General features: G+C 56.7%; 1 protein-coding gene across 8 annotated transcripts in view; it reads right to left on the bottom strand.

Annotated features, from left to right (window-relative positions):
* Positions 1 to 9538, bottom strand: part of PAX5 (paired box 5) — a gene marked incomplete at both ends in the record, with an annotated part of 184414 nt that extends 174876 nt beyond the window's left edge. For 7 of the 8 annotated variants that reach the window (XM_082657339.1, XM_082657341.1, XM_082657342.1 and 4 more), the window contains one exon: positions 9493 to 9538. In XM_082657339.1, coding sequence (XP_082513465.1) covers positions 9493 to 9538 — 46 coding nt within the window. Of the gene's footprint in view, positions 1 to 2010; positions 2054 to 9492 lie in introns of those variants that run through there. The other variant, XM_082657340.1, reaches the window with a different exon arrangement.
* Positions 9539 to 13942: the final 4404 nt, after the last annotated feature.

Raw genomic sequence — 13942 nt, 5'->3', positions numbered from 1 at the left:
TAACCAGGCAACTTCTCAGGATCTACTGTGCACCCCTCCACTCAATCTCCAACAAATTGGGGCCTACATTGTGCAAGCAAATAGCTTTGGGCGTCAGAACCAACGGCACTTCCAGAGAAGGCAGCTCTGGAAGCTAGGCAGGCTGGGGCCAAGCCCCCACCATGCTGCAGGGGAAATTGAAAACGGAAGGAGGGAGCACTTCTCAAGGAGGGGGCAGATGACAGCTGGGACAAGGAGGGACAGAGACAGGCATTAGCGGTTGGCTAACCTGCACCTGGAAGGAGCTGCCTTCTTCACCCTCATGCACAGTCATGGGACCACCAGTTCTGATGTGATTTCCCCAAGGGCTGGGGCACAACCTCTGGGCCGCCAGGCTCTGTGCAGAAGAAGGCAGTAAGCGGATCCCTGCAGGCGAGGATAGAAGCGCAAGGGCAGCCCTCCTCATTTTGTCCTCAAATCGCTCCTTGACTAAGCTAAGGGCTTGGTCACCTCTGAGTACTGACCCCAACTCCTTTGCTTTCTGGCTCACTCTGAGAGATCAGAGCCTCCCCTGAGCCGGGCTAAGTCTGCACAGGAGACGGCTGCTGGGGGCGCTGGGGTCACCACGAACCGGAAACCGTTTTGGCATAGGCCCCAAACGGTGAGGAATCGTTTGGGCTGGAATCCGAGAAATCCGCTTCTCTCCACAAATCTCTCCGCTGCTTTGGTGGATGATCTCGGACTCGGGAAACTGACACAAAGAGAAACTGACTTGCCCGCAGCCGGCCCCGCAGCCTAGATCAGCATTTCCCAGCCTACCAGGCCATTGGCCCTCCCGGGCAGAAACGGACACATTCGCCCGGGAAGCTCGCCTTCTCTCCAGCCGGGTCTCTGCTGCCTTTGTTAAATAGGGGATCCAAGGCTAAGTAAGCAGGATCCTGGGCTGTCTGAAGCCTTGGGGAGGGCTCCCAGCGCAGAAGCAATTCCCTGACCGGAGGCCCGTGGGGGCCCGAGCTGGGCACCCAGCTGGATGCCGCCGAAGCCTGGCGCCTTGCTCCAGCCCAGCTGTGCAGCGCTCAGAAGGAAAATACGATTCGTTCCACTTGGAATTTCCTCGAAATCTCCGAATCTAATCCGGCGTTAACTCACCGTGAGAGGTGCGCTCATCTCACAGGAGGGTGTGCTAATGGGTGAACTGGCAGATCCCGACGGGTCAGGCAGCCGGCCAGTCTCGCCTGCGCCCAAAATGACCCTTCCCGTCTCCTACACACGTGATGTCTTTCAGAAGGCGAGGGTGCCTGTATGGTGACTAATTGGCTTCTTCGTCTTGATTTTTTTTTTTTTTTAAGGGGAGAAGCCATCATGAGGCAAGTGTCCTGAAGAGGACTTGATTGTGTCTTTAAGGGTCTCTGTATGAACTGGAGGCTTCTAAGCAGAAGCTCAGCTCAGGGACGGTTACTTCGTTGATTTTTCAAATCCCACTCCTCAACTCCAGGATGCCTTTGGAGCTCTGAACCTGGTGTCCTCGCTTAGCTCTCAACCTCTTCCTCCACACATACAAGCACACAGGCACTTTTGGGGCCCCACTTTCCCTCCAAGCCCCAGTTTTGATCAGCCCCACCGCTGAAAAAGGCGCCATCGGGATCGGGGTGTGGGGCGCAGTCTAAGACTCAGACTGACCTCTCCCTGCAACTTCGTACCCTCCAACTGGCCCGGCCCAAAGCCCTCTCCGGGTCCGAGTCAGGAATCTCCCGGCACGCTGAGATGTTGCTGCCGGAGCCCCGGAAAGACTGCAGCTCGCTGCCTACACTACCGGTTGCTGGAGGCGGGATTCCCGGTGCCAGGTGCTCCGGCCGGGTCGACCAGGCGTTTTGCTCCACATCCCCTGCCTGGAAGCCCTGCACTTTGCAAACTTGACTGCGCGGCCACAAAAGTCCTGGGTCCTCCCGTCCTTAGTACCTGCCCGCGGTCCGGCACCCCCAACCCCGTCCCGGCGGGAGAGTGAGAGAAGCGACCTCGCCGCCTACTTACTATGCATGGATGCAAACGGGTCGTGCTTACAGTGTATTTCCATCGGGGCGCTCCAGACTGCAGGCCGGCCCACGCTGCCGCCTCCCGGCGCCAAGGGGCTGCCCAGCGAGGCTACGGAGCCGCGCCGCCAGGCCGGGAACTGTGCGAGCTGGGCTCAGAAAGCACTGCTGGAGCTTCTGTTCCTCTCTCAGAGCCGCTCTGCCGGAGATCGCCGAGAGCTGCGCCTTGAGGCGGGAACGGCGCTAGTACAGTCCGGCTGGGAGCGGTGCGCCCAACTCCTGGTGGCTTCCCTCCCGGGCTGGCTCAGGCGTCGGCTCCGCACCCGGCCCAGGGTAGCTGCGGCCAAGGCGCCCGCAGCTTCGGGGGCATAGTTTAGGGGCCCGCCTCCGGGACGGCCTGGAGCCCCCCCGCCTCCTGTAGGAGCGGCTCTAAGGAGGCCTGTGGGACACACAGCCCTTGGATTCACTCGGGGGGCAGCGAGGCCCGCGGGTTGCCAGGCTGGTTCCGCGGCCTCGCTGCCTCTGGAGTCTCTCCTCGATCCCTCGGTCTCCACCGGATCCTTTCCCTTTCTGCTTCTTTGAGTCTCTGGGGCTCGGACTTGCCGCTGCAGCTTCTCTCCACCCGGCTCTCCGACGTCTCGGACGAAGTTGCAAAGAACTTCCTCTCTGGCGGCGCTGGGGTCCTGGCGGGTTCTGAGACGCTTATGCCACTGAGGTTGGAGCCAAGACTCTGGAGTCCCCGGGATTCCGCAGCCCTCACACCCTGGGACCCACTGCCTTCAAAGTTCCCTCGGCTCCCGCTGCTCCTTCATCGCCGGGACCAGGAATGGGGACAACAGCGACGATCTCCTCCTCGCCTGAGTATCTGTCTCGCACCCACCAACTCTTCGAGCTTCCGCTGCCTTCTCTCGGGGGTCTGGTTCGACTGTCTTTCAGTTGCCTCTTCCGGGACGGCCGCCGCGCCTGCCCCAGGCGTAGAGCGAGGGACACAGAAGAGAGCGAAAGGTCCCCTAGACCAAGGCCGCCGGGACTGCCGGTGCAGAGATGCAGCCTCTATCTGCTTTGACTCCCAGCGTTACCGCCGCAGCCGCAGCCGCCGCCGCCGGCGCTAGCCCTCCGCCTGTTCGGCGCGCACAGTGCGCCACCGCGCCGCCCCGGAGCCGCTTTCAGGACCCGCTGCGTGTGGACAGCGCCGCCCGGGGCTCAGCCTCCCTCCGGGCGGGGGCGGGGGCGGGGCGGGGGCTAACCTGCCAATCACGCTTCATCAAGCCAGTCAGAGCGGTGGCAGCCGGCTCTGACCCGAGACACCGCCCCATTGGCTGAGCAACCGGCGGGCTCCGCCTGATTAGCCGATACCTGGGCAATGGGAGAGAATGGGAGGCGGGGCCCAGGCGGCGGCGCCACGTTCATTGACAAACGCGCGGGGCGAAGGCCTAGTGGAGCGCGGACTGGGGGAGGGGGAAGGGGGTCAACACAGTGCCTGGAGAGTCGAGCTGCAGGTCCAGCAGGAACCTGGCCTCCTCTCCGCGGCATTGGGACCCAGGGATGCCCTGAGGGATTAAGGGCAGCCGAGGCGGGGATGGGGGGTGGGGAGTGAGGGTGGGGAAATAGTCTCCAGAAAACGCGCGCGCGCACACACACACACACACACACACACACACACACACACACACACACACACCGGATGTTGGAGGAAAACAAGGAGCTCAATAGAGATCAGGCTTTCAATCTAAGCACTATCAGACTCGCGATGGAAACGTAGTGTGTGCACATCTGCTCCGTTCTGACCTCAGTTTCCTCATCTGTAAAATGGGCAGAGTTTGCTTACCTAGTTTTTAATGAAGGCTCCTTCCAGCGGAAATATTTCATAGTTTTATCAAGCGCCAACTAAGCTGACGCTGCCGCCTCCTTGTCCACCGTCCTCCCCTGCTCTAACTCAAGGGCCCCCAATTCTAAGCTAACCGTAGGCAGAGACATAGAAGGGGAAAATCTCATAGTCCTTTAAAGTTAGTAACCAGGGTGCTCCTGGGGGAGAGGTCTATCTGAGGCTTTGGACCAGGTTGCCCAAGCACTGAGCCGTGAGCCCCTCTTTCCAGCCTCAGACCAGGAGCTGTCAGACACTTTGGGGCTAGTGATATGCACAGCTGAAGGCTTCTGTGTGCAGGGGTAATTCTGCATCCGGAGCAAGGCCTCTTGGGAACTGAATGAATCCAGTCCCGGCCAGTGCTAATGAGAGTCCCTGAAGCGGGAGGGCGCATTCAATCTGCAAGGGCCACGCAGAGCTGCACTAAGGGTGCTACTGTGCTGCAGCTCTGTCGTCGAGAAAACCCAACTTTTCCTCTCCTGGGTAAGTTCTTGTCGCTTTTAAGACAAAATGAGTGGATGTCTAGCCGGACTCTTTTGGCCCAGAAGGGCAGGGTCTTTGGCCAAAGAGACTCAGTTTCTCAGGCGTGTCAGGCTCTGGGACCACAATCAAAGGAACTGGACAACAGACATTCTACACCCAGGAGGCAATAGTTCTGTGAGAGCCTATGTGCGCCTGAGCCCTGCCCTGGAATAGTAACTGAAGATTCCCCTGTCCCAGCAGCTCACGGGAGTTGTCCAAGACCCACCGTTTCGAATTCATAAGTGATGATCTTCTAATATTAAACATAAATCCACCAAAGCAAGGGCTCTGAGATGCCTGCTCTGGGCTTGTAAGGAGGACAGAGCACGGGTTGATCCTGGGAGGACTCCCAGGTTGTTTTCTACTTCAGTCTCCCTTCTCTCTACCTCCGTCCAATTTCTCACACTCCTACATGGGATCAGCCCTTGGACCCGTCTTCTGTTCCTGCCCCAGATCCAGCTGCCCCTGAATGGTAGATAAGTTTCCGGCGGTGACACCGTCCCCACCCCCTCCAGGGCACAGCTGCGGAAAACAGACCCAGGAAGTCATCTGCAGGCCCAGGAGGCTGCGTATGCACAGGGGTGGGGTGGCAGTGGGTGTTATCTCTCCTTTGTCTGGAACCCCGCCTCTCCTGATCTTCGACCACACTCCCCTCGCCTTGGACCAGGAGGATCGCAATGTCGCAGAGGGACCAGGATGGTTGGGGTTCCTGCGTTCATTCCAGCCGGTGGCGCACGATGGATCAAAAGTGGACTAAGAATTCGACGTGGCGGCTCTGTGTTCCCACCGGAGAGGCGGGAGTATGGGGATGCTCAAAGGGTCGCAGCCAGTGACACCTCTACCTCCAGCCCCGCTCTAGTTCAGGCCTAGAAACTCAGATTCTAAAGTCTTAGAGCTAAAAGGGCCCTGAGGCTAGGCCTTCTCCATTTTACAGATATGAAACCTGAGGCCAAGACAGGAGGCTACCTGTCCAAGGTCACATAACAAGTCCCAGGTAGAGGAAACGCTGTGAACTGGAAATCTCTTTCTCAGACGGGTTTCTCCAGAGCCACTCTTGGGATGATGGGGCGGGGTTTTTTTTGGGGGGGGTGGAGGGGAAACCCAGCCAGGATATGTCCATACACACCGATTTTCCTTCCGATACCAGTGCGGCTTGGACCGAATCCCCCCAAAGCGCTGCCAGGGTTGAATGGAACCACATATATTAATTACTTGAACTGGAATAGGTCGGCTTCCCATTTCACACAGAAGACTTTCGCCTTCAGGACGGTGTTGGGCAGCCTAACCTGGGCGGCGAGAGCAGCCCCCTTTCTCACGTTGTGGTGCACAGGGCAGAGGGTGTTTCCTTTTGGATATGGGATTATTCACAGCTGCCTGAGCGTGCCGGCCTCCCGGAACTTCTAACTCCAAGAGGCGCCATCAGATATCCTGGCCACCTAACCCAGCCTTATAGGCCAGCAAATGGTGGCCCAGAGAAGTTACTTGACTATCCGGGATAACACAGCGATTCCTTGACCAAGCCGGGCACCGCGCCTCAGTCCTGCCTCCGAAAGCTCACCAGCCCACGAGTCTGCGTCCAGGAGAGAGAGGCTATCGGGGGTTGGTCTCCACGCTGCGCTGAATGCGGTAGGGTGTCGCTGTGCCCAACGGTCGCGTGCTTTCTTTCCTCCTCTGCATGACTTTGGGCCGGGCCTTGTCTTAAGCGGCGGAGGCAGGAGACGGGGAAAGGAAACCCCCCGGAAAGAAATTTAACTTGTGTAAATGGAATTGCCTTTGAAAGTTTTGTTATTGAAAGAAAGCCCATTGAGAATAATGTTTGAGAAGCCACTTTCAGAGGAATGCCCACCTCCACCTCAGTCTCCATACACAAACTTGGCTTTACTCGGAACACACGCCCTCCCCGCCTCCCCCTCCCTCCCCCTGGGCCAGCCCCTCCTGCACCCAGCGGCATCTGGGGGTTGGGGCTGCTACAGTGCTCCCTGGGCCTGAAATCGACTCCCGAAGCCCAAGTCCAGCTCATCTTCCTTCTGGTGCTTTGGATAAAGCGAGGCCTACAGGGCTCAGATTGGTTGCTCAGTTCGAGAAAGCCAGAGAGGCCCTAGCAGTGCTGTCCTAACTTGGTGGGTCCTCTCTCACCCTCATTTTAAAAGCATCACAGAGAGAAAGCAACTGACCCTAAGTTACACAAGCTAGTAGGGTCAGAGCCAATTCCTGCATGATTCCTGTGCCTGGATCAGTGGTCTGCTCTGCCTGGCCCAAGTCTGTTTGTAGGAATGGTCGAAGTGGGAGAAAAAAGGGGAAAATTTAACCAGATTTTTCAAGAACTGTGCAAAGTGCCTTTGTCAGGGTTTGTTATCATTACCAGCACACCTCAAAGGCCAGGGACTCTGGGACTATGTTTACTTCTCCCAAAGGCGAGTCCTGCTTCTCCTAGGGCTCAGCTTCCCCATGTGTCTGAAAAGAATCCCTGAGATGAGACCTCCCAAGGTTCTTAAAGATGAAGATCCATGGTAGAGGGTATTATTCCACCAGGCTCATTCCAGAGCTAGGGGAATGGATGCCAGCACGCAGGCTGTGTTCAGCCTATCCTGGTCTCCCTGGCCTTGGGACTCCTTAACCCTCACCTCAGCTAATTTGCCTAATTGTCATTTTCCTCCAAGGGAGGCTGTGGGGGGAGGGGGATGCATGGAGCTCTATCGCCTTTTCCAGCAAGAATGAGAGGTTTAAGGGCAGAAAAATTACCTTTCAGTCCTACGCCCTCCATACTTCCTTCTGTATGATCTCAAATAAGTCCCTGCCCCTCTCTGGACCTCAGTTTTTCCTTTTTTGGCACCACAAGGAAGAGGCTAGACAAGAATACCCTTAAGTGGCTTCTTGCTCAGGTAGAACCTCACCGACCTTGGGCTTACATTTAGAATGGCATATATGCCTTCCCCATTATACAGATGGGGAAACTGAGGTCAAACGAAGGAATGGAATACAGTTCTAAAGGAGGGAAAGGGCCATTAAGCGACCCATACAAGGTCCTGAAGTTGGGAGAAGGGAGAGGCCTGAGCAAAAACCCCAAAACCAGACCTAGACGCCCCCATCCTGGCCAGTTTCTCAGCTCTCTTTTCTTTCCCGGCCCAGGCTGGTGCAGACAGGCGGAAGTATAGTATTACCTGAGATACTGCCCTTTCCCAGGCAGGGCCCTCACCCAACCCGTCGGTGAAGAGGGGGCATGGCTCTCCAGATTTTTAAACTCTGGCCAGCCTAGGGGTCCTCAGCCCCACCCAGGCCTGTCTCGCAGAGGAATGAAATGCTTTATTGATTAAACGATTATTCAGGCGATTGAACTAATCAAAGAGCCCATCGACCGCCATGAATTACAGTCTTCGTAGGCAGCTTGTCTGGAGAGGCAGCTGGGCCAGCCATACAGACCCTCTAGTGGACCCTCACAGGCCTCTGACCCGTTCCCAACACACACACCACACACACACACACCCTAGTCCCCAGTGCAGACACCTATGGAGTCTCACCTACTAAGTGACCCACTGCGGAGTAGTGGGGAGAGTAGGGATGGAGCAGAAGGGGATTCCAGGTTCCCTTTCCTGTGCCTTTACCCTGGGGAATCCTCTTCAATTCCCTGCCTCTTAGATTTCTGCCCTCACTTCTCTTCAGTAATGATTTTGGAAACACATATATGCCTAGGTCCTGGGTTTCAGATACAAGTTCACCCCCCACCTCTCTCTCTGCTTTTTGACCTGTATTTAGGGCTGGGGTAGAGGTGGGTGCTCACAGAACCATATGGATAGGGGGAGGGGAGTTCTGTCAGGGCCAGAAGTGTGTTTGGATGGGGGTTTAGCACATTTGACCTAATGAGTAAAAGAGGTGCCCATAACTGGCTTTTACCTCAGGGCAGACACAAGCTTCCTGCTGCCTTCCACCTCCTCTCAGACATAAACACACCCTGCCACCCACTGCCTGGGCCTGTGGGAGGAACACCAGGCTCTGTGCCAGGGAGGCCTCTGTGCATATAGGTTCAGAGCTGGATGCCCCAGTTAGGCACACATGTCCACCTACTTGTGCTCTCCTCCAGGCACCCACAAGATAAAACCTGAGCGCACACGCGCGTGCACACACAAACACACCAGTGACAGAGTCTTGTCTAAGTAAGAGCTAAGGCAGGCTGGGGGTCCCTAGAAATGTCACAACTAGCCTGCAGGTAGGCTGCCTCCTCTTACCTGCCAAGGTTGTGTCTGCAACGTGAGACCCTTTTGTACAAATGGTAGGCTCAACAGTACCCACAGACGGAAGCAGTGTGTACCACACAACGAAGGGCTGCACACCTTCACTCCTGTTCTCTCAACAGAATGGAACCTGAGCCTGACTGATGGCAGACTTAGTACAACAGATCCCCACAGGTCCCAGACCCATCTTTGTGCCTAGAGGCAGGCACTTTTGTGTACATTGGCATGTGCACAGTGAACAGCTGTTGACATCCAAAAATGGAGGGGTCGGTGTAACCATCTTATTCTCACTTCCAGAATCACTTGGGATGTGACGGGGAAACACGATCCCTTAAAGGAGTAGATGTACACTCAAACACTCATCCAAATTATGTATACGCCACTCACAGACACACATTTTGGTTACTCAAAAGAACGGTACCCAGGAACAGCAACTCATAAACACACACTAACAGACTCATGAATATAAAGCTACATATACACAGGCACATAGATTCTTCAACACACACTCAAAATTTTTGATTATATATATATATATATATATATATAATCATCACAAGCTCATTGTCACTCATGCACACCCTGAGCCCCTATGTAAACACACAGACCCAAACAAACTTTCAGACTCCCAGATAAACATCCACATAAACATTCAGAAATAGAGAAAAACACACGCAAACTCGCAAACACTTGGACTGATGCAGAAGTGTGTGAACAGATTGGAGAAAAGAAACGTGCCGCAGACAGTCGCGCAGTCAATCCCTGCGAAAATGAGACGCGCCCCCTCCCCCAGGGTCGAAGTGTTTGAGGGCCAGTGCCCGGCTGGGTCTCTGAGTTAGCACGCCTAGAGCCCGTATCGCGGTCCTACCTGTCCTGCCGGTCCGAGGAGTCGGGTAATTTTTCTCTAAATCCATTTTGATTTTTCAGAACTTGATGTAATGGACAGGGAAAAAAAGTTTCCACTTTTTGGTGCTTTTTTTTTTTTTTTTTTTGGGTCTCAGGGGCCGCTCGCAGGTCGGAATAATTCAAGCCTTCCGCTCCCCCGCCGAGCTGGGGTAGCTGATCACTGAGCTGAAACTAAACGTTTTAGGTGGAAAAAAAGCGTCCGAAGGCACCGTGAAATGATTAAGGAACTAAAGAGCTTCTCGCCATGTGAGATCATGTCCTGTTCTCGCCAACATCACAAGATGTCCCCAGACACGCCGCGCCCCCAGCGTGCCTCCCCGCACTGCAGGCCCCGAGCTGGGAAAGGGTGTCCGCGCTCTGCGGCCCGGCCTGCTCAGCTGGCCAGACGGGGCGGGCCGGGCCGGGCCGGCAGCAGTGCGGGAGGCCGGGAGAGCAGCAATGCTGCCGCCGCGCCGCCCTGAACTTTTATAGGGGGTTGCGGGGGAGGGACGGACGGCTTCAGATGGAGCCGAGCTCTAGCCTGCGTTCTAACGGCAAGGAGCCGACCGCAGGCGAGCCGGGACCCCTGGCGTCGCGACCGCACCTTTTACAAATCCCTGAGTCTGGGTGTCGCGGCCCTCTGCTCTGTGCGCGAGGCCGGTGACCCCTTTAGGTGCAAACCCGCCACGTAAGAGGGTGCAGGCCGCGTTTTTGTTTTTTAAGAAATTAACCACTCTGCCAAGCAGGTGCAGTTGAAAGGAGTGTAGAGGGAAGCCGTGTTGCCAGGCATAGAGGGGGGCGTTCCAGTTTCCTCAGATTCACCCCTAGGGCGGCGTCCGCCCTCCAGAGCTCTCAGCCACTCCACCCCACCGCAGTTTGCAGCTCTATTATTACTATTGCTGTGTCCCTGACTCCAGGGCAGTGCCAGAACCCTAGTACGCCCAGGTACCATTCCTGGCCCCAGAGCCTTTCCACACACCATGTCCCATCCTGGCCCCGAGCACAGAGGTTAAGCTGTGAAATGCTGGAGATAAAATCCCAGCCTCCGCTTTGGAACACCCGGGCTGAGCAGAACCTTCTCAGGAGGTCCTGGAGGTTGACATGAGTCCCGGACACCTTACCCCGGCCCATAAGTGGAATCCCCTTGCCCTCCAGCCCCGAGACGTTAAGGCGTCCCCGAGCCCCAAGACTTGACTTCAGAGGGGAAATCAGAGAGACCGCGCAGAAGTTTGGCATGTCCAGCCCGCTCTCTTCGGCCCAGGCTCAAGACTTCCCTCCCCTTTCTCCTCCCAAGTCCCGAGTCCAGCTGCTGGGCTTGTCCACTGGAAGCCCGTGGGGCCCCGCTGCGGGGTGGTCGCAGGGGCAAGGGGTTCTCCAGGGCGGGGGAGAGATCCGCAGGAGGACTCTTGGCCCGCCGGACAATGGCAGTTTCGAAAAGTGAATCGTCCTCAGCGAGAGTGTTGTTTGTTTTTTGGAGGGGGTGGTCACGAGGATGGGCCGCAACCTTGGGGGAAGAGCCCAGGGCTCGAGAAAAGGGGGCGGGGGGCTCGGGAACCGGACATCGCTTATCCACTGAGCCGATTTCGCCACAATCGGAAACTTGGCTGTGGATTCCCCGGCGGCTCCCTCCCCCACCCCCCCACAAGTAGTCTGCGCAGTCCCGCTGCGCCGCCTCTTCCTGCAGCCTATGCGTCCGGGTCCCTGCCCCGGCGACTTGATTTTTGGCCATCTCCAAGCGCTCGACTCTTCCTCCGCAACCGGGCCCCAGCCCTTGCTTCCCGCCCTCCCGCCTAGCCCGCGCGGGGAGGCTGCGCAGAGGAGGAGCGGCCTGTCCGCGCCTAGAGATCAAAAAGCCCTCCCGGAATTGACATTTCATCCCGGGCTGGGGACGGGAATTGTTTGGGGGTTTTGTTTTGTTTTGTTTTGTCTATTTAGAGGGTTTGTTTTGTTTTTGTTTGTTTTCTTTTCATTATCCATGTGAGCGTTTTGTTTCGGGTGTTTTGCGTGTTGGTTGTTCGTGGATTTCATTTTAGCGGGTTTTGCTCTGTGAGTCTTGGTCTTTTCTGTCTTCTGTTTTGATTTTGTGTGCGTGTTGTACTTTGTCCTTGTAGGCTTTTTGTGTGTCGTTTGGAAGGCTGTTCTTTCTACGTGGTGTTTTGATGTGTTTTTTATTTTGTACTAGTGGGTGTCGTTTGTGTGTTTTGAGTTAGGTGAATTTTGTGTTTGTATGGGTTTTGTTTTCTTCGATTTTGATTTTGTTTTTATGAGCAGTGCGTTTGATGGGGGTTTTGGTTTATGTTTTCGTGTGTTGGCTTTAGTTTTTGTGTTTGTGGGATGCTTTGGTGAGTTTTGCGTGTGTGTTGGGCTTTGTGAGGCTTTTGGATTAGGGAGGGGACACCGGCCACTTCTTCATTCTTGTCCGCACCCAGGAAGGGCAGAGGATTAGGCCAAGCACCAGGACCCGTGGACTCGCAGTGCTCGGAAATACCTGACCCCCGCGTGGCCGAGTCGTACTCTGGGCGCTCCAGACCAACGCGAAACAAATACGTGTTCCCGAGGGGGCGCCCGCCCTTACTCATAACCCCGCCGGTCGTGTGGCGCAAGTGCCCAGAATTCACAGAGCGCCCCCCCCCGCGGGGTATCCAGGCCCAACCGTCATCCCCTTGCCCACCCTGCCCGCTGTGGGTTGACCTCCCCTTGCGCCTGGCCAGCGTGCTTCGGATCTCCTGGACTCCCGCAGCGTTGGACCAAGGGGCTGCTCCCTGATGCAGAGAAGGTGGCGAACCTCTTCGGGGGACCCGGAATTGATGCTGCGACCTTAGAGATACTGGGCAAGGGGCTATGAACGCATAGAGTCTTAGGCGCAGATCGGCATTGGAACCCCCGAAAAATCCCCCATCTCACTTGGCCGCAGCCCTAGAATCCTAGAAACCCAACTCTGCTCAGCTTTCGGTTTGGAGAACTTGCCCTAGTTTGCAACCATCGACATACAAATCCACCCTCGAACATACGCCTACACAGCTAGAGAGCGAGAGCCAGCGAGCCGGCGCCTTGATAGCAGCGGCCTGCGTGGCTGAACCAGCGCTGGCACCACTTCAAGGGGAAGACGAAGTGTAGTGACCGGAAATGTCCCAAGGATAGAATAAGGCTTTTTGTTTTTTCCTGTCCACGTTGCCGGAACTTCTCCAACCTCGATACACGTGGATTTGTTTAATGCTACACCGGGGAGAAAAAGAGAGACAAATTCAGAGAGGCAGAGAGACATACTGGCTAAAAAGGCGAGGAAGTGCGGGGAGAATCTATAGAGAAAGAAATATGGAGAGAGAGAGAAAAGACTGTGAGGAAAGTCAGACTGAAGACCGAAGAAAGTCAGACTGAAGACCCAGGAAAGGGGCTGGTGAGGAGGCTCCTCCAAGGCCCCTGCGCGCTCTGGCCTTCTGTGAGAGGGAGAAAGCAGAAACCGAGAACAGAGAGTGACAGGAAAAGAAAAGAGTCGCAGAAGGGGTTGGCCTAGGCACGCTGCGAGCTTCTCTCCAGCTAAGACGCTGCAGTCCAGGATTGGGGAGGCCGACGTCGGGAGGCGAGGCGCCTAGGTCGGGCTCTGCTATTCAGCCAGGAAACACCCGAAGACTCCAGGGTTTGTGGAGCCAAGACTGCGGCTCGATTTCGGCCCGGCGCCACCCGAGACCCCCAGCCCGGAATCCAGTAAAGATTGGACCACCGCGGTCCGCCGCTGGGCCTCCCTCTGTGCGAGCCCTGGGAGAGGCAGCGGGGAACGACTCCGGCCCTGTGGCTCTGGGATGGAGCCTGCTCTGAGGGCGGGTGGGAACCGACGTCCAGGCAAGTAGCTAGGAAGAGGCCCCGCCCTAAAGCTGGGGGCCCAGTTCTGGGAGCGGCTGAGGCCGCAGCTGGACTCGCAGGATTTGGGGTCCGCGCAGCGCACACGTGGCACCGCACCTTCCTCTGGAGGCGCCGCTAAAGCCCAGCCCCGCCCCGCTGCGTTTGCTGGGTCTGGATGTGTCAGGATTGAGGGTGGACGCCGAGTCCCGGCGAGTAGGTTCCTCACGGCCTAAGCTTGGGGCTTGCCGGGGGGCGGCGCCCGTGTGGATGGGGGCACCTCTCCACTGGCAGCTCCCGGGGAGCAGAGCGCAAAACGCGCACAACGCAGGCCAGCCGCCGCCGCCGCAGGTTTTCGAGCGGCGCCCGCGGTGAAAAGGGGCTGAGGAATGGTTTGGATAGAAGCACCCATTTCTGCTGGCATTGGGGTCCTCTGCACATAAAGGGCTTCGAGCTTCTGGCTGCTGGCTTGCTGGGACACCATGTGCTAGCGGCTCGCCACCCAGCAACACAGGGGTAGTGCTAGAAAACACGATGGGGCTGTGTTCGGGGAATCTGATGCTCATGGTGGGTTATTGCTACTGTTGTTTACTGCC

The sequence above is a fragment of the Grampus griseus genome, assembly GCF_964374135.1.
Source record: "Grampus griseus genome assembly, chromosome: 6".
In the NCBI taxonomy this organism is placed as follows: domain Eukaryota; kingdom Metazoa; phylum Chordata; class Mammalia; order Artiodactyla; family Delphinidae; genus Grampus; species Grampus griseus.
Note: the sequence above shows the minus strand (reverse complement) of the source record. Positions and strands in the feature narration are given on the sequence as shown.